Below are 20724 nucleotides of genomic sequence, written 5' to 3'. Positions count from 1 at the left end.
TATATATATATATATATATACAGTATATGTATTGTAGGGATTCACTTGCTCAGGTGCATAGGAGGAAACAGGAGGCACATTCTCTTTAATGTCCATGTAGGTTTATTCACTCCATAAACCATTTAGGAAACATAAACAAACGATATTCAGTCTTATACCAGACAGATGAATCCTCCAAAGTCCATAGGGGAGCTCTGCTCTCTCTCAGACCTGTAGGCACACAGGCTGTGCTATGTCCAGCACGCGGGCTCTGTCTGAAGCCACAGACACAGAAAGGCTTCTTCCTCTCAATACACAGACTCCTGTCTGTAGTGTCCCACCTGGACACACGGAAATCTGTCCACACTGACAGATTCCCATACACTCTCCCATGTGCCAAACACACCTCCATTAAGTAGTCTGAAACCACACCCAGAACCCATCACATGATTAGACATGTGGTTGTGACATCACCACAGGTCCTGACACACATACATAGATAGCTATGGTTACATCACAGCTGTAAGCCATCTATGTGACACATATCTCCCATCGATTAGGCACCCTTTCGCCACGCTACATACCTCCCCCCTCTGCCTAAAGCCATGGGGCTTGGCACTTGTCCTTAACCGACTAGAGACCCTTCTCAGTCGTCCCTGACAGTCAAACCGTCTGTCTAAATCAGAGCCTGTTATTGAACCCTTGTCCTCTCGTCTGCTACAGGATCTCCTGCTTAGGTCACAACCCTGAGCTGACTGAGGCATCACTGCTTCTACCTGTTTCATCAGGCCAACTTCTCCCATCGTCTTTATTGCCTGAAGAGCAGTTCTTCAATGTATCTCTAAATCCTCTGTTAGCTTGGGGACTTCGAATCTTTAGAGAACCTCTTCGTCTCTCTATACCGCAAGTTGAAGGTGGTGGCAATCTGTTTGCCAATTCCCGCAGCTCTATATTGACCTGCTCCCTCTCACGTCTTAGCTGCTCAACTTCTATTAGGTAACTCATGCGATACCCCAGGAGCATCCGGATATTTTCAAGACTCTCCATGGATCAGACAAAAAGGAACGGAACCATCTTATCTTCACCCACGACCTGGGCCTCGTCATCACCCAGAACTCTCAGTCTCTTCACACCGGACCTATTCACAATCTCCTGCATCACTCGGCCAAGCCTCCCGATGACTTTTCCCACCAAATTTCTGGGTACCAGAATGATGTCTTCCACCAAGCCAAGCCGATTTTGAGCTTCTCTCACTAGCTCCAGACGTCGAGCGGCTTCCTCATTCTTCATCGTGATCATTTGTTTTGTGCGGAGGCATTGTAGATGCATCTCTCTCAGGACAGCCACCCGCTTCACTGTGACTTCTCTAGACGAAAGTATGACCAGTTGATGAGTCTCAGGCGCCCAGTGCACACTACACGCCTCTACTGCGTTTCTAAATGCCTCATGCACACCTTCACCGGTACAGGCTTCTTGTACTTCTTCAGGTACATCAATCACGGTCTTGAAGAGCAGGGTCTCACTCTCTTCAAAGACAGACGGCTCCCTTTTTGCCTCTGACCTTTCCACCAAGACGTCTGTCACGACCGGGTGACTCTCTTGTTCCGCTTTTAGCATGACCTCTTCCTCAGTCTTTTCTTCCGCTTGAGCCTTCACCAAAATGGGCATTGGCAACTCCTCTGCCAGGCAGCGACGTTCCTCCTCTCTCTCTGGAGAAGCTCCTGCTGATGCTTTTCTTGAGCCATTCTGAGCACATCCATATCTTTCAATATGGCCCTATTCATGGCCTGACACGCTGATAGGTGACCTCTGAGTTCAACGACCTCCTTCTCTAGGTCACCCATTTTGTGCTCAATTGCTTGCCTCAGGACCCTTTCTTGTTCAACAGTTTCTTTAAGCAGCTCTATGTTATGGTCCTGCTCTCTTTTGGCCAGCACATGTCGCACCACCAGTTCTTTAATTAAACTTTCAAACGGGGGCTCTTGCCCACCCACACTCTGCCTCTACAGAGTTCCACCTGTCTCTGCATCGACCTCTATGGTTTCTCCTGGGCTCTCTGTCTGTTTACTCTTAGGTACCTCTGGACTCTTGGTAACTTCAGAGTTCTCCATCTCTTCAGCATCAGGTACTTCATCATACTGAGCCACTTCAGTCTTTCCAGGCATTGCAGATGTGGGACTACCACCGGTCTGTTTTAACCCCAGCCCGTCACTAACTATCTCAGCGCTAGGGTTTGTCAGAGATAAAGTGACCTCCTCATCAAGGACAATAACGTTATCTGCACCTGACCCTGTCTCTTCCTCATCATCTTTCTTCTCAGAGGGTGTAACCTGTCCCGTCTTTTTCCGTCCCCCGCGACGAGAGGAAGATCTGTGATTTTTACTCGGCTCCTCCTTACTGCACACTTTTCCCTTTGCGCTCAAGTCACAGTCTGGATAGGAGTCACCCCCTCTCACTCTGTCATCCTGGAACAGCAATTCCCCATTTACACAAGTGTCAAATCCACACTTTCTTCCAGTCACCAGGGAACTCTGGATTATCGACCTTAGGTGTCGCTATCTCCTTTTCACACATCACACCACTCGGAATCACTACAGCCGCCTGTTGTGGTGGGGCTCCCTTAGGGTCATTCTGTCTCTGTTCCGAGCAATCAGACACTCCCCTTTCCTCCCACAAGTCCCAAAACTTTTCAAAGTCCTGGCCTATTACAACAGGGAATGGCAAGTCTGAGACTACAGGTACATCATGGCTGGCAATACTAGTGGGCGTCTCAATGATTACTCTGGACACCAGATAATCCCTAGCGACCCCATGAACGCAGTGGACTTCCATCTTCCTTCCAGGAATCAGATAGACAGGGAGTGTGGCGCTCACCAGCGTCACCAGGCTCCCTGAGTCCAGAAGTCCAGTCACGCATACTCCATTGACTTCTACAGAACAGCTCTGTGTCATCTTGTCAGATGAAGTCAGTAAAACATTCTGAACATGCGCAGTTCTTACATTGAACCCGGCAACAGTTCAACAGCGCATTCGCCGCCGCCCCTTTTTGGGCCACCACCCCTAATTGGGTTACCGCCCCCTTGTGGACTATTTTCTCCTTTAGGGCCATCACCCCTTTTAGGGACTCCACCCCCTTTTGGGTAACTACCCCCTTTTAAGACGCAGCCCCTTTTTGGCCAACCATAATTATTTGGGGTCACCGCTCCATTTTGGGACTCCACCCCACTTTTAGGGACACCACCCAACACTGGGGTACACCCCGTGGACTTCCCACAGTACTCTCAGGCCTCAGTTCGCCCAGCACACCAACGTGACTCTGGCCCTTTAAGAGACTGCACACACTAAACCAGCAATGTCTCTTTTTTTTTTTTTTTTTTTTAATATGTCACTTCACCAGCTCCTGCTGGTACCGCCACAGCTCCCGCTGCAGTTACACACAAGTGGCACCTCCGGCTGCCGACCACAAGCCGCCGCTGCTGCCACTGCAGCTCCAGCCACTGCGGAACCTCCCACTGCAACCGCGGCCACACTCCACAAGGCTCTACCGCAGACTTCGTGGACCCGCCGATCCACAGCAAGCCGCTTGTCAGCTTCGTAACCCCGCCGAGTTACAGCCAGACACAATCTTCGTTGCCCCGCCGAGCCACAGCAACTAACTCCACAGAAGGAAAAAGAGAAATACCTGGACTCGCCGATCCACACCAAGCACCTGTCCTGCACACGTGCTTTATAGAAAAAAAACAGCCTTTCACTGACCCCAGTCAGTACAGCACACAGATTTCGGTCTCTTTCACACCCGGCTTTACAGCCCAAACACAGTTTTTCGCTGACCCTGGTCAGTATCACACGGTTTCCAGACCGTTACCTGTTGGTGGCGGCCACACAGGTTCCCGGATCCCTCTTCTCCTCAGAGGTATCCACAAACTGCAGTTCTCACTGACCCCGATCAGTTTTTACTCACGGTTTTTCAAGACCGTCCAATCTTCTGGCTCAGACCAGCCAGCGCTGCAAGACGTGCTCCTTGGATCTTTGCCTGCATTCTCCACCAATTGTAGGGATTCACTCGCTCAGGTGCATAGGAGGAAACAGGAGGCACATTCTCTTTAATGTCCATGTAGGTTAATTCACTCCATAAACCATTTAGGAAACATAAACAAACGATATTCAGTCTTATACCAGACAGATGAATCCTCCAAAGTCCATAGGGGAGCTCTGCTCTCTCTCAGACCTGTAGGCACACAGGCTGTGCTATGTCCAGCACGCGGGCTCTGTCTGAAGCCACAGACACAGAAAGGCTTCTTCCTCTCAATACACAGACTCCTGTCTGTAGTGTCCCACCTGGACACACGGAAATCTGTCCACACTGACAGATTCCCATACACTCTCCCATGTGCCAAACACACCTCCATTAAGTAGTCTGAAACCACACCCAGAACCCATCACATGATTAGACATGTGGTTGTGACATCACCACAGGTCCTGACACACATACATAGATAGCTATGGCATAGCTCCCAACCGTCCCTCATTGTTCGGGATTGTCCCGGTTTTCAGCCTCTGCCCCGCACTCCCACACGGGGCACTCTAATCCCGCGGCGCAGACAGCAGGACCGACACGCCCCCTTGTATAGTTAACTTAAGCCATGCCCCGGGCCCTTACCCTCCTGTATGGCTGCCTGCTTTCTGAGCACAGGACCTGTGATGAGGTCACAGGAGGGGAGGAGTCAGCGGTCACATGATCGGCACGATCGGGACCTCCGTGGATTGCAGGACTTGTTGGTTGCTGCCACCTTGCCACATGGTCGTCCTGCAGGAGGTAAGTAATGCCTTGTATGGGGTCAGGAGGTGTACAGTGTGGATGTAGCAGAGCCGTGTGTGTACGAGGTGTGCGGAGCAGAGCCATGTGTGTACGAGGTGTGCGGAGCGGAGCCGTGTGTGTACGAGGTGTGCGGAGCGGAGCCGTGTGTGTACGAGGTGTGCGGAGCGGAGCCGTGTGTGTACGAGGTGTGCGGAGCGGAGCCGAGTGTGTACGAGGTGTGCGGAGCGGAGCCGAGTGTGTACGAGGTGTGCGGAGCGGAGCCGAGTGTGTACGAGGTGTGCGGAGCGGAGCCGAGTGTGTACGAGGTGTGCGGAGCGGAGCCGAGTGTGTACGAGGTGTGCGGAGCGGAGCCGTGTGTGTACGAGGTGTGCGGAGCGGAGCCGTGTGTGTGCGAGGTGTGCGGAGCGGAGCCGTGTGTGTGCGAGGTGTGCGGAGCGGAGCCGTGTGTGTGCGAGGTGTGCGGAGCGGAGCCGTGTGTGTGCGCGAGGTGTGCGGAGCGGAGCCCTGTGTGTGCACGCGAGGTGTGCGGAGCGGAGCCGTGTGTGTGCGCGCGAGGTGTGCGGAGCGGAGCCGTGTGTGTGTGTGTGTGTGTGTGTGTGTGTGTGTGTGTGTGTGTGTGTGTGTGTGTGTGTGTGTGTGCGTGCGCGCGCGCGAGGTGTCTGGAGCGGAGCCGTGTGTGTACGAGGTGTCTGGAGCGGAGCCACGTGTGTACGAGGTGTATGGAGCGGAGCCGTGTGCAAAGTGTACGGAGCGCAGCCGCGTGTGTAGGAGTAGCTATGTGTGGCCATTATATGGTACGAAGCATCATGTGCGGTCATTATACAGTATGGAGCATCATGTGGGGTCATTATACAGTATGGAGCATCATGTGCGGTCATTATACAGTATGGAGCATCATGTGCAGTCATTATACAGTATGGAGCATCATGTGCGGCCATTATACAGTATGGAGCATCATGTGTGGCCATTATACAGTATGGAGCATCATGTGCAGTCATTATACAGTATGGAGCATCATGTGTGGTCATTATACAGTATGGAGCATCATGTGCGGTCATTATACAGTATGGAGCATCATGTGCAGCCAATATACAGTATGGAGCATCATGTGCAGTCATTATACAGTATGGGGCATCATGTGCAGTCATTATACAGTATGGGGAATCTGTTATGACCCCAATGGCAGAGGGTCTCAAAAGTGAATACCAAGTCTGCAAACACAAAAAACCAGCTCATAGGGCAGTGGTAACTGGGCTGACCATATATCTAATCCTAGCACCACAAATAGCAGCAGCCGGGGAACGTGCCTACGTTGGTTCTAGACGTCTCGCGCCAGCCGGAGAACTAACTAACCCTAGAAGGGAAAAGATAGACCTTTCTTGCCTCCAGAGAAAAGACCCCAAAAGTTGGATACAAGCCCCCAACAAATAATAACGGTGAGGTAAGAAGAAAAGACAAACGTAAGAATGAACTAGAATCACTGCACTCAATAGAGAAAGTATGCTTTCAAGTGAATAAACTTTATTTACGGTGGTGGATGAAGCGACAGTATTTTTGACGTTTCGGCCGAACTCCGGCCTTTATCACATAGTCGCTGGAAAAAATATAAAACAATATATACAATCAGAATGCTTCATATACAAATATACAAGATATTTACAAAATATAGGAGAGCTAGTCTATCCGGGTTGATGAGGGTGCAAATATGCAGATGCAACTAGGCTGGCAATATCAAAAAACGACGCTGGGTATAGAACGTAAATGATTAAATACAGAGTAAAAAGATATGGAGCATACCCTTTAAGGTCACCGAAAGGTTATTGGCACCGTTTATTGGGATATCTCAAGTTGATGATATACTTCCTAAAGGTGAGAGGAGAGGGGGAAGAATAGTTAAGAAGATAGCCTAGAAATTGCTGGCAAAGTGTAACATTAAGAACAGTGACCTTGATGTAGTTTGTAGTAGTGCGTCTCTTGTATGGTATAATGTGACGTGACCGGGGGTGGGAACAAGCGGGGAGAAAAAATTAAGAGGGGAAAGAATTATGCTTATATATACATATATATGTGTGTACCCGTTTAGTGGATGATCCAGGAGGGGTTTGCGGCAAGCCAAAGGAGTGTTGTCCTGATTTTGATAATTGAGCTACAATGGGCAAAATAGTCAGGGTGAGAATATGGGACATGCTGGCGCTGGAGTCATTTTGCCGGGTAGGTGCTGGATGTATGCAATAGTACTCACAAGGACAGGAGGCGCAGTAGTCTTGCGAGAGCAACAACGTGCTCGTGCAGTAATTGTGTGCTGCACTGGATGCGGAATGTGAGTAGCGAGCCCGGGTAGCGCTGTCCTGACCATGAACACAGGGCTGTAGTAAATAGAATGGTAAGGGTGAGAATGTGGCATATAATACCGCTAGAGTTTAAAAGGGTGGTAGAGACGTACTTACTAGGATTGGTGGCGCAGTGGTCCTGCGGGCACAACGGCGTGCTGGTGCAGCGTGTGAGTTCTCTGTAACAGAGAGGGAATCCTTTTCATGCGGTGCCGTCCGGTCATGTGACCGGAAGTGAATGCGGCGCCACTGCGCCTGCGTCGGACCCTAGCCTGGTATCTATGGAGACCTGTGCCTGCGTGTGTGGTGTAACACCGCTCTCTGTCATGGCAGGTTGCGGAGGGGATAGCGCATGCGCTGGACTGTACCAGCAGGGCATGCCTGCGTCTGCGACCGAGCTGCTATAGTGATATGTGAGAAGGAGGGAGGTAATAGTAGATGAAGACCAGAGTGGAATAGCCTTCTAAAGGGGATGTTAGTAATGTATATATGGTGATCATACATAGTACAATCGACGGTATATATAGTACAATAGGCGGTCCGTATAATAATGCGATAGACAATAGACAATGAAACCAATAAACAAAAAAATGAGTAGATAAGTAAATAAATTGGTCAATAAAATATAGAATAATGGTAATTAGCATTTGTAGGAGTCCAAACAAAACAAAATTGGGAAGTAAAAGAAAATGAACAAAAAAGGGGAGGTTAAAGGAAAAGGAGAAACAAAGAGAAAAGGAATATAGGAAAAAGTGAGAAAAAAAAGAGAAAAAAAAGAGAAAAAAAAGGGAGGGGGGGGGGGGGGAAGGAAAAGAGGGATGTAGGTTGGTCTTACCGCCCCAGAGGAAGGATGAAGAGATTGAGACATACGATTTTTCAAATGATTTTTCAATGGGTCTAAGGAAAGAAAAGTATCAGATTAGCCAATCTATTTCTCGATTTAACCCTCTGGGGTGTAGGGTATCCAAGGTGTATATCCAGTACGTCTCCCTTTGTTTTAATAAGCGGATGTGGTTACCACCTCTCTTTGGTCTTGGCACTTTTTCAATAATCTGGTATCTTAGTTGAGATATGTTGTGTTTTGCCTCTTTGAAATGTGCTGGTAGGGGTAGCCATGTCTTACCACATCGGATCGTGGACTTGTGTGCGGAAATACGGTCACGTATGGCCTGGGTGGTCTCCCCCACGTAAAGCAGTCCACATGGGCATTTTATTATGTATACCACAAAGTTTGTTTCGCATGTGAAAAAATCTTTAATAGGGTATGATCTGCCAGTTCGGGGGTGTACGACTTCATTGCCCTTAATGATGTTTGAACAACTCATACAGCTTAGACACGGAAAGGTGCCAGTTCTGCGAAGTCCTGTGAGGGTCCGTGTGGATGTTTTGTTGGTATGTCCTAAGTCAGCTCTGACCACTCTGTCTTTAATGTTTTGGGGTCTTCTGAGACACATTAATGGTGGATTTCTGAATATGGTGATATTGGGATATGATTTCGTGAGGAGAGGCCAATGTTTATGAATCAAATTGTGGACTTTGTTCATGGATGGGTGATGGTCATGAACGAAGGGTAACCTAGGTGGTTTCGTGGTGGAAGAGTTGGTTCCCGTGTCATCGAGGGCCCTGGACATTTCCGTGGCTAGTAGTGTAGATGGATAATTCCTAGATTTGAATTTGTCTGACATTTCCTGTAATCTGGATTTTCTAGTGTCACTGTCGGATACAATTCTCGTAACCCTTTTGAATTGTGACCGTGGAAGACTATCTCTTGTGGACTTGGGGTGGCAGCTGTCATAGCGAAGGAGATTATTACAGTCAGTGGGCTTGGTGTAAATGTCGGTGGTCAATTTGCCCTGGGGGTTCTTCTGTACCCTTGTGTCCAAAAAGGTAATCGTCTCCAAATCATGAGAAAGTGTAAATTTGAGTTCTTCCCTGACGCTATTGAGGGTATTGAAGAAGGTAGATAGGCTACTGGGGTCTCCAAGCCAGATACAAAAAATGTCATCGATATAGCGGAGCCATATGATGGCATGCTGCTGGAATAGTGGATTAGTGTAGATGTGGTCACGCTCGAATCTGTCCATATATAGATTAGCGTAGGCGGGCGCAACATTTGAGCCCATGGCGGTCCCGCACGTCTGGACAAAAAAATCGTCCTCAAAACGAAAGAAATTGTCTCTCAGTACTATGTTGAGAAGGTCGAGACACAATTCTCGTAACCTTATATCAGTGTTTGCTTCCTCAAGAGTTTGTAGAACTGCTTGTATACCCTTTTCATGAGCGATAGATGTGTACAGACTGTTCACGTCGAGAGTGCAGAGGATACTGGTTGGTGGGACTGTGTCAAGAGTGCGGATTTTGTTCAATAAATCGCCTGTGTCCAGAATGAAGGATTTGGTATTGTAAGTGTATGGTGTTAATATTTTTTCGAGAAATATTGATAGTGGATTCAGAATGGAATCTGTTGAGGCAACAATGGGACGACCAGGTGGGTTATGTAAGTCTTTGTGGATCTTGGGTAGGGTGTACAGCACCGGGGTGACTGGGTGTTGGTTAATTAGAAAAGTTTTTGTTTTGTTATCAATCGTCTTGTTTTCTAGATGTTTGTTAAGGATATTGTCAATTTTCCTACGTATGGCAAATGTAGGGTCGGATTGGACTTTTCTATAGGTTTTGGTGTCAGCTAGTTGTCTCCTTATTTCACCCACGTACTGGCTTTTGTTCATGACTACTAGAGCTCCACCCTTGTCCGCTGCCTTAATAATGATGTTGGTATTGTCCTGTAGGGACTTCAATGTTTGTGTCTCTAGTGTCGATAAGTTATGGCGGATGGGAAGTAGGCCCAACCGTTGGGTATGGATGATTTGTTTGATGTCCCTATCTACCAGGTCAACAAATGTCTCAACGGCATGATTGGATCTGGGGGGCATAAAGTTACTTGGACTCCTTAGACCCAAGGAGCTAATTGTGATGGGCGGACTTGGTTCACTATCAGAGATGGAACCTAGGGAGTTGGGTACGTGTGGTGAGGTGTTTTCAAAGTGTACCTTTAATCTAATATTACGATAGAATTGCTGGAGATCTTTCTCCAGTTGGAAGGCATTCCATTTAGGTGTTGGACAAAAGGAGAGACCGAGATTAAGAACTTTCAGCTCTAGGGGAGAAAGTGAATAGTCAGAAATGTTCACAACTATGTTTGGACTCCTACCTGCGAGCGAAGGACCATCTGTCGATTCTCGTCTCCTCCTCCTCGACCGCCTCGTTGGTGCGTGTTTTGGCCTAAAAAAGCCGTTCTGGAGGGGGGAGCTCTGCCAGTGTCGCTCCCGGATCCTGGAGATGAACCCCCGGCAGGAGAGGAGCCCCCTGAAGCTGTATATCCTCCCTGTTGGTAACGGGGTCTCTGGCGATAACGTTTCTGGGCTGTGTCCTCCCATCGGTACACTCTATTGTTGAGGTAATCTTCCGTGTCGCGTTGAAATTTGGACCTCTTTCTGTCTTCTAAGGTCTTCTGATGTGTTATAAGCGCTGAATCGATCTTACTTTTCAGGGTATTAAAGTCCGTAGTGCTCAAGGTTGAAGTAAGTTGTGTTTCGATTGTAGAGATTTTCTCCTCAGTCTCTTTGATAGCTTCTTGAAGATATTCGATTGTAAGTAGAATAATATCGAACGAGCACTTGTTCAGAATTTTCTGAAAGGTAGCACAATATTTGTTATTATCAGAAAACAGAGTTGGTCGTAGATTACACCTTAGTCCACGAGGTATCTTGCCCTGTCTATGGTACTCCCCTAATGTCGCACAATGCAAATCGTATGCTATCAGTCTCTTTCTCTCTTTTTCCCAGTCTTTCGTCTTGATATCTCCGCTAGGGATGTGGAGGAAGTCTGTGCCAGATCTAATTCTGGATAAGATTGTAGAGCCTAGTGCATCATCATACATGTAGGTTTCTGACGACATGGATAGTTAGGTCGGTGCTGATAACCAAGAAAACAGTCCAATTTTAGTATAGATGGTTAGCACTCGACCATGTAGAACAAGGTGCAAGTGAAAAGGAACCAAAGATTCCGTAAAGTCCAAAAATAGATATAGAATCACTGCACTCAATAGAGAAAGTATGCTTTCAAGTGAATAAACTTTATTTACGGTGGTGGATGAAGCGACAGTATTTTTGACGTTTCGGCCGAACTCCGGCCTTTATCACATAGTCGCTGGAAAAAATATAAAACAATATATACAATCAGAATGCTTCATATACAAATATACAAGATATTTACAAAATATAGGAGAGCTAGTCTATCCGGGTTGATGAGGGTGCAAATATGCAGATGCAACTAGGCTGGCAATATCAAAAAACGACGCTGGGTATAGAACGTAAATGATTAAATACAGAGTAAAAAGATATGGAGCATACCCTTTAAGGTCACCGAAAGGTTATTGGCACCGTTTATTGGGATATCTCAAGTTGATGATATACTTCCTAAAGGTGAGAGGAGAGGGGGAAGAATAGTTAAGAAGATAGCCTAGAAATTGCTGGCAAAGTGTAACATTAAGAACAGTGACCTTGATGTAGTTTGTAGTAGTGCGTCTCTTGTATGGTATAATGTGACGTGACCGGGGGTGGGAACAAGCGGGGAGAAAAAATTAAGAGGGGAAAGAATTATGCTTATATATACATATATATGTGTGTACCCGTTTAGTGGATGATCCAGGAGGGGTTTGCGGCAAGCCAAAGGAGTGTTGTCCTGATTTTGATAATTGAGCTACAATGGGCAAAATAGTCAGGGTGAGAATATGGGACATGCTGGCGCTGGAGTCATTTTGCCGGGTAGGTGCTGGATGTATGCAATAGTACTCACAAGGACAGGAGGCGCAGTAGTCTTGCGAGAGCAACAACGTGCTCGTGCAGTAATTGTGTGCTGCACTGGATGCGGAATGTGAGTAGCGAGCCCGGGTAGCGCTGTCCTGACCATGAACACAGGGCTGTAGTAAATAGAATGGTAAGGGTGAGAATGTGGCATATAATACCGCTAGAGTTTAAAAGGGTGGTAGAGACGTACTTACTAGGATTGGTGGCGCAGTGGTCCTGCGGGCACAACGGCGTGCTGGTGCAGCGTGTGAGTTCTCTGTAACAGAGAGGGAATCCTTTTCATGCGGTGCCGTCCGGTCATGTGACCGGAAGTGAATGCGGCGCCACTGCGCCTGCGTCGGACCCTAGCCTGGTGTCTATGGAGACCTGTGCCTGCGTGTGTGGTGTAACACCGCTCTTTTTTCTCCCCGCTTGTTCCCACCCCCGGTCACGTCACATTATACCATACAAGAGACGCACTACTACAAACTACATCAAGGTCACTGTTCTTAATGTTACACTTTGCCAGCAATTTCTAGGCTATCTTCTTAACTATTCTTCCCCCTCTCCTCTCACCTTTAGGAAGTATATCATCAACTTGAGATATCCCAATAAACGGTGCCAATAACCTTTCGGTGACCTTAAAGGGTATGCTCCATATCTTTTTACTCTGTATTTAATCATTTACGTTCTATACCCAGCGTCGTTTTTTGATATTGCCAGCCTAGTTGCATCTGCATATTTGCACCCTCATCAACCCGGATAGACTAGCTCTCCTATATTTTGTAAATATCTTGTATATTTGTATATGAAGCATTCTGATTGTATATATTGTTTTATATTTTTTCCAGCGACTATGTGATAAAGGCCGGAGTTCGGCCGAAACGTCAAAAATACTGTCGCTTCATCCACCACCGTAAATAAAGTTTATTCACTTGAAAGCATACTTTCTCTATTGAGTGCAGTGATTCTATATCTATTTTTGGACTTTACGGAATCTTTGGTTCCTTTTCACTTGCACCTTGTTCTACATGGTCGAGTGCTAACCATCTATACTAAAATTGGACTGTTTTCTTGGTTATCAGCACCGACCTAACTATCCATGTCGTCAGAAACCTACATGTATGATGATGCACTAGGCTCTACAATCTTATCCAGAATTAGATCTGGCACAGACTTCCTCCACATCCCTAGCAGAGATATCAAGACGAAAGACTGGGAAAAAGAGAGAAAGAGACTGATAGCATACGATTTGCATTGTGCGACATTAGGGGAGTACCATAGACAGGGCAAGATACCTCGTGGACTAAGGTGTAATCTACGACCAACTCTGTTTTCTGATAATAACAAATATTGTGCTACCTTTCAGAAAATTCTGAACAAGTGCTCGTTCGATATTATTCTACTTACAATCGAATATCTTCAAGAAGCTATCAAAGAGACTGAGGAGAAAATCTCTACAATCGAAACACAACTTACTTCAACCTTGAGCACTACGGACTTTAATACCCTGAAAAGTAAGATCGATTCAGCGCTTATAACACATCAGAAGACCTTAGAAGACAGAAAGAGGTCCAAATTTCAACGCGACACGGAAGATTACCTCAACAATAGAGTGTACCGATGGGAGGACACAGCCCAGAAACGTTATCGCCAGAGACCCCGTTACCAACAGGGAGGATATACAGCTTCAGGGGGCTCCTCTCCTGCCGGGGGTTCATCTCCAGGATCCGGGAGCGACACTGGCAGAGCTCCCCCCTCCAGAACGGCTTTTTTAGGCCAAAACACGCACCAACGAGGCGGTCGAGGAGGAGGAGACGAGAATCGACAGATGGTCCTTCGCTCGCAGGTAGGAGTCCAAACATAGTTGTGAACATTTCTGACTATTCACTTTCTCCCCTAGAGCTGAAAGTTCTTAATCTCGGTCTCTCCTTTTGTCCAACACCTAAATGGAATGCCTTCCAACTGGAGAAAGATCTCCAGCAATTCTATCGTAATATTAGATTAAAGGTACACTTTGAAAACACCTCACCACACGTACCCAACTCCCTAGGTTCCATCTCTGATAGTGAACCAAGTCCGCCCATCACAATTAGCTCCTTGGGTCTAAGGAGTCCAAGTAACTTTATGCCCCCCAGATCCAATCATGCCGTTGAGACATTTGTTGACCTGGTAGATAGGGACATCAAACAAATCATCCATACCCAACGGTTGGGCCTACTTCCCATCCGCCATAACTTATCGACACTAGAGACACAAACATTGAAGTCCCTACAGGACAATACCAACATCATTATTAAGGCAGCGGACAAGGGTGGAGCTCTAGTAGTCATGAACAAAAGCCAGTACGTGGGTGAAATAAGGAGACAACTAGCTGACACCAAAACCTATAGAAAAGTCCAATCCGACCCTACATTTGCCATACGTAGGAAAATTGACAATATCCTTAACAAACATCTAGAAAACAAGACGATTGATAACAAAACAAAAACTTTTCTAATTAACCAACACCCAGTCACCCCGGTGCTGTACACCCTACCCAAGATCCACAAAGACTTACATAACCCACCTGGTCGTCCCATTGTTGCCTCAACAGATTCCATTCTGAATCCACTATCAATATTTCTCGAAAAAATATTAACACCATACACTTACAATACCAAATCCTTCATTCTGGACACAGGCGATTTATTGAACAAAATCCGCACTCTTGACACAGTCCCACCAACCAGTATCCTCTGCACTCTCGACGTGAACAGTCTGTACACATCTATCGCTCATGAAAAGGGTATACAAGCAGTTCTACAAACTCTTGAGGAAGCAAACACTGACATAAGGTTACGAGAATTGTGTCTCGACCTTCTCAACATAGTACTGAGAGACAATTTCTTTCGTTTTGAGGACGATTTTTTTGTCCAGACGTGCGGGACCGCCATGGGCTCAAATGTTGCGCCCGCCTACGCTAATCTATATATGGACAGATTCGAGCGTGACCACATCTACACTAATCCACTATTCCAGCAGCATGCCATCATATGGCTCCGCTATATCGATGACATTTTTTGTATCTGGCTTGGAGACCCCAGTAGCCTATCTACCTTCTTCAATACCCTCAATAGCGTCAGGGAAGAACTCAAATTTACACTTTCTCATGATTTGGAGACGATTACCTTTTTGGACACAAGGGTACAGAAGAACCCCCAGGGCAAATTGACCACCGACATTTACACCAAGCCCACTGACTGTAATAATCTCCTTCGCTATGACAGCTGCCACCCCAAGTCCACAAGAGATAGTCTTCCACGGTCACAATTCAAAAGGGTTACGAGAATTGTATCCGACAGTGACACTAGAAAATCCAGATTACAGGAAATGTCAGACAAATTCAAATCTAGGAATTATCCATCTACACTACTAGCCACGGAAATGTCCAGGGCCCTCGATGACACGGGAACCAACTCTTCCACCACGAAACCACCTAGGTTACCCTTCGTTCATGACCATCACCCATCCATGAACAAAGTCCACAATTTGATTCATAAACATTGGCCTCTCCTCACGAAATCATATCCCAATATCACCATATTCAGAAATCCACCATTAATGTGTCTCAGAAGACCCCAAAACATTAAAGACAGAGTGGTCAGAGCTGACTTAGGACATACCAACAAAACATCCACACGGACCCTCACAGGACTTCGCAGAACTGGCACCTTTCCGTGTCTAAGCTGTATGAGTTGTTCAAACATCATTAAGGGCAATGAAGTCGTACACCCCCGAACTGGCAGATCATACCCTATTAAAGATTTTTTCACATGCGAAACAAACTTTGTGGTATACATAATAAAATGCCCATGTGGACTGCTTTACGTGGGGGAGACCACCCAGGCCATACGTGACCGTATTTCCGCACACAAGTCCACGATCCGATGTGGTAAGACATGGCTACCCCTACCAGCACATTTCAAAGAGGCAAAACACAACATATCTCAACTAAGATACCAGATTATTGAAAAAGTGCCAAGACCAAAGAGAGGTGGTAACCACATCCGCTTATTAAAACAAAGGGAGACGTACTGGATATACACCTTGGATACCCTACACCCCAGAGGGTTAAATCGAGAAATAGATTGGCTAATCTGATACTTTTCTTTCCTTAGACCCATTGAAAAATCATTTGAAAAATCGTATGTCTCAATCTCTTCATCCTTCCTCTGGGGCGGTAAGACCAACCTACATCCCTCTTTTCCTTCCCCCCCCCCCCCCTCCCTTTTTTTTCTCTTTTTTTTCTCTTTTTTTTCTCACTTTTTCCTATATTCCTTTTCTCTTTGTTTCTCCTTTTCCTTTAACCTCCCCTTTTTTGTTCATTTTCTTTTACTTCCCAATTTTGTTTTGTTTGGACTCCTACAAATGCTAATTACCATTATTCTATATTTTATTGACCAATTTATTTACTTATCTACTCATTTTTTTGTTTATTGGTTTCATTGTCTATTGTCTATCGCATTATTATACGGACCGCCTATTGTACTATATATACCGTCGATTGTACTATGTATGATCACCATATATACATTACTAACATCCCCTTTAGAAGGCTATTCCACTCTGGTCTTCATCTACTATTACCTCCCTCCTTCTCACATATCACTATAGCAGCTCGGTCGCAGACGCAGGCATGCCCTGCTGGTACAGTCCAGCGCATGCGCTATCCCCTCCGCAACCTGCCATGACAGAGAGCGGTGTTACACCACACACGCAGGCACAGGTCTCCATAGATACCAGGCTAGGGTCCGACGCAGGCGCAGTGGCGCCGCATTCACTTCCGGTCACATGACCGGACGGCACCGCATGAAAAGGATTCCCTCTCTGTTACAGAGAACTCACACGCTGCACCAGCACGCCGTTGTGCCCGCAGGACCACTGCGCCACCAATCCTAGTAAGTACGTCTCTACCACCCTTTTAAACTCTAGCGGTATTATATGCCACATTCTCACCCTTACCATTCTATTTACTACAGCCCTGTGTTCATGGTCAGGACAGCGCTACCCGGGCTCGCTACTCACATTCCGCATCCAGTGCAGCACACAATTACTGCACGAGCACGTTGTTGCTCTCGCAAGACTACTGCGCCTCCTGTCCTTGTGAGTACTATTGCATACATCCAGCACCTACCCGGCAAAATGACTCCAGCGCCAGCATGTCCCATATTCTCACCCTGACTATTTTGCCCATTGTAGCTCAATTATCAAAATCAGGACAACACTCCTTTGGCTTGCCGCAAACCCCTCCTGGATCATCCACTAAACGGGTACACACATATATATGTATATATAAGCATAATTCTTTCCCCTCTTAATTTTTTCTCCCCGCTTGTTCCCACCCCCGGTCACGTCACATTATACCATACAAGAGACGCACTACTACAAACTACATCAAGGTCACTGTTCTTAATGTTACACTTTGCCAGCAATTTCTAGGCTATCTTCTTAACTATTCTTCCCCCTCTCCTCTCACCTTTAGGAAGTATATCATCAACTTGAGATATCCCAATAAACGGTGCCAATAACCTTTCGGTGACCTTAAAGGGTATGCTCCATATCTTTTTACTCTGTATTTAATCATTTACGTTCTATACCCAGCGTCGTTTTTTGATATTGCCAGCCTAGTTGCATCTGCATATTTGCACCCTCATCAACCCGGATAGACTAGCTCTCCTATATTTTGTAAATATCTTGTATATTTGTATATGAAGCATTCTGATTGTATATATTGTTTTATATTTTTTCCAGCGACTATGTGATAAAGGCCGGAGTTCGGCCGAAACGTCAAAAATACTGTCGCTTCATCCACCACCGTAAATAAAGTTTATTCACTTGAAAGCATACTTTCTCTATTGAGTGCAGTGATTCTATATCTATTTTTGGACTTTACGGAATCTTTGGTTCCTTTTCACTTGCACCTTGTTCTACATGGTCGAGTGCTAACCATCTATACTAAAATTGTAAGAATGAACTAGATATTTAGCAAAGAGAGGCCCACTGACTAATAGCAGAATATAGTAAGATGACTTATACGGTCAGCAAAAACCCTATCAAAATTTCCACGCTGGATATTCAAGAACCCCCGAACCGTCTAACGGCCCGGGGGGAGAATACCAGCCCCCTAGAGCTTCCAGCAAAAATCAGGAATCACATTTAGTACAAGCTGGACAAAAAAAATAAGAGCAATGCAAATAACCAAAAAACCAAGAAGCAGGACTTAGCTTAATTTTGCAAGATCCAGGACCAGCAGACAGGAGCAAACAGAAAGGAACGGATTACAACGATGCCGGGCACCAGACTGAGAATTCAGGAAGTTTATATAGCAACACCCCTGGACTAACGACCCAGGTGGGTGCCAAACTGAGGAAAGACAATCCCAGAGTCATATCATTAGTGACAACAAGAGGGAGCCAAAAAAAGTCTAATTCACAACAGTACCCCCCCTTTAAGGAGGGGTCACCGAACCCTCACCAAGACCACCAGGGCGATCAGGATGAGCAGCGTGAAAGGCACGAACTAAATCGGCCACATGCACATCAGAGGCAACCACCCAGGAATTATCCTCCTGACCATAGCCCTTCCACTTGACCAGATACTGAAGCCTCCGCCTGGAGAGACGAGAATCCAAGATCTTCTCCACCACATACTCCAACTCGCCCTCAACCAACACCGGAGCAGGAGGCTCAACAGAAGGAACCACAGGCACAACGTACCGCCGCAACAAAGACCTATGGAACACGTTGTGAATGGCAAACGACACCGGAAGATCCAAGCGAAAGGACACAGGATTAAGGATTTCCAATATCTTGTAAGGACCGATGAAGCGAGGCTTAAATTTAGGAGAGGAGACCTTCATAGGAACAAATCAAGAAGACAGCCATACCAAATCCCCAACACGAAGTCGGGGACCCACACCGCGGCGGTGGTTGGCAAAACACTGAGCCTTCTCCTGTGACAACTTTAAGTTGTCCACCACATGATTCCAAATCTGCTGCAACCTATCCACCATGGAATCTACCCCAGGACAGTCAGAAGGCTCCACATGTCCCGAGGAAAAACGAGGATGGAAACCAGAGTTGCAGAAAAATGGCGAAACCAAAGTAGCGGAACTAGCCCGATTATTAAGGGCAAACTCAGCCAACGGCAAGAAGGTCACCCAATCATCCTGATCAGCAGAAACAAGACACCTCAAATAAGCCTCCAGAGTCTGATTAGTTCGCTCCGTTTGTCCATTAGTCTGAGGATGAAAGGCAGACGAAAACGACAAATCAATGCCCATCTTAGCACAAAAGGATCGCCAGAACCTGGAAACAAACTGGGATCCTCTGTCAGACACAATATTCTCAGGAATGCCGTGCAAACGAACCACATTCTGAAAGAACAAAGGAACCAGATCGGAAGAGGAAGGCAGCTTAGGCAAAGATACCAAATGGACCATCTTGGAAAAGCGATCACATACCACCCAGATGACAGACATGCCCTGAGACACGGGAAGATCTGAAATGAAATCCATGGAAATGTGTGTCCAAGGCCTCTTCGGGACAGGCAAGGGCAAGAGCAACCCGCTGGCACGAGAACAGCAAGGCTTAGCTCGAGCACAAGTCCCACAGGACTGCACAAAAGACCGCACATCCCGCGATAAGGAAGGCCACCAAAAGGACCTAGCCACCAAATCTCTGGTGCCAAAAATTCCCGGATGCCCTGCCAACACCGAGGAATGAACCTCGGAAATGACTCTGCTGGTCCACTTATCAGGAACAAACAGTCTGTCAGGTGGACAAGAGTCAGGTCTACCAGCCTGAAATCTCTGCAACACACGTCGCAAATCCGGAGAAATGGCTGACAAAATAACTCCCTCTTTAAGAATACCAACTGGTTCTGCGACTCCAGGAGAGTCAGGCACAAAGCTCCTTGAAAGAGCATCAGCCTTCACATTCTTTGAACCTGGTAAATACGAGACCACAAAGTCAAAACGGGAGAAAAACAATGACCAACGGGCCTGTCTAGGATTCAGGCGTTTAGCAGACTCGAGATACATCAGATTCTTGTGATCAGTCAAGACCACCACACGATGCTTAGCACCCTCGAGCCAATGACGCCACTCCTCAAATGCCCACTTCATGGCCAACAACTCCCGATTGCCAACATCATAATTCCGCTCAGCAGGCGAAAACTTCCAAGAGAAAAAAGCACATGGTCTCATTACAGAGCAACCAGGGCCTCTCTGCGACAAAACGGCCCCTGCCCCAATCTCAGAAGCATCCACTTCCACCTGAAAGGGAAGTGAGACATCAGGCTGGCACAAAACAGGCGCCGAAGTAAACCGGCGCTTCAACTCTTGGAAAGCTTCCACGGCTGCAGGAGCCCAGTTAGAAACATCTGAACCTTTCTTGGTCATATCCGTCAAAGGTTTAACAACGCTAGAAAAGTTAGCGATAAAACGACGGTAGAAGTTAGCAAAACCCAAGAACTTCTGAAGACTCTTAACTGACGTGGGTTGAGTCCAATCATGAATAGCTCGGACCTTGACTGGGTCCATCTCCACCGCAGAAGGAGAAAAAATAAAACCCAAAAAGGGAACCTTCTGTACTCCAAAGAGACACTTTGAGCCCTTAACAAACAAAGCATTCTCACGCAAAACCTGAAACACCATCCTGACCTGCTCTACATGCGAGTCCCAATCATCAGAAAAAAACAAAATATCATC

At 46.6% G+C, this 20724-nt stretch overlaps 1 protein-coding gene and 1 long non-coding RNA gene across 3 annotated transcripts; one reads left to right on the top strand and one right to left on the bottom strand.

The window, feature by feature from the left end:
• The first annotated feature begins 4661 nt into the window (after positions 1-4661).
• On the top strand, positions 4662-17563 carry LOC143818158 (uncharacterized). Of its 2 annotated transcripts, none has more exons than XM_077299559.1 (4): positions 4662-4795; positions 13342-13821; positions 16133-16194; positions 17497-17563. In XM_077299559.1, the coding sequence occupies exons 1-3, from the start codon at positions 4715-4717 to the stop codon at positions 16139-16141; spliced, it is 570 nt and encodes a 189-aa protein (XP_077155674.1). In that variant the 5' UTR covers positions 4662-4714; the 3' UTR covers positions 16142-16194; positions 17497-17563. The 2 variants fall into 2 exon arrangements, with proteins under 2 accessions (XP_077155674.1, XP_077155676.1); XM_077299561.1 differs by lacking the exon at positions 17497-17563 and adding an exon at positions 16851-16907.
• Positions 6595-10856, bottom strand: LOC143818157 (uncharacterized). Its single transcript, XR_013224348.1, has 3 exons — positions 10337-10856; positions 7964-8025; positions 6595-6661 (listed from the first exon to the last, which is right to left on the bottom strand). It is a non-coding gene; the product is annotated as an uncharacterized LOC143818157 (long non-coding RNA).
• Positions 17564-20724: the final 3161 nt, after the last annotated feature.

The sequence above is a fragment of the Ranitomeya variabilis genome, chromosome 3, assembly GCF_051348905.1.
Source record: "Ranitomeya variabilis isolate aRanVar5 chromosome 3, aRanVar5.hap1, whole genome shotgun sequence".
Lineage (NCBI taxonomy): Eukaryota > Metazoa > Chordata > Amphibia > Anura > Dendrobatidae > Ranitomeya > Ranitomeya variabilis.
The sequence above is the reverse complement of the archived record's forward strand: the minus strand, read 5'-3'. Positions and strand labels throughout refer to the sequence as shown.

Coding starts and splice junctions, on each gene's coding strand:
- LOC143818158 (XM_077299559.1), top strand. CDS start 4,715: ATGATCGGCACGATCGGGACCTCCGTGGATTGCAGGACTTGTTGGTTG. Junction 4,796..13,341: donor ACATGGTCGTCCTGCAGGAG/GTAAGTAATGCC, acceptor GCTACCTTTCAG/AAAATTCTGAACAAGTGCTC.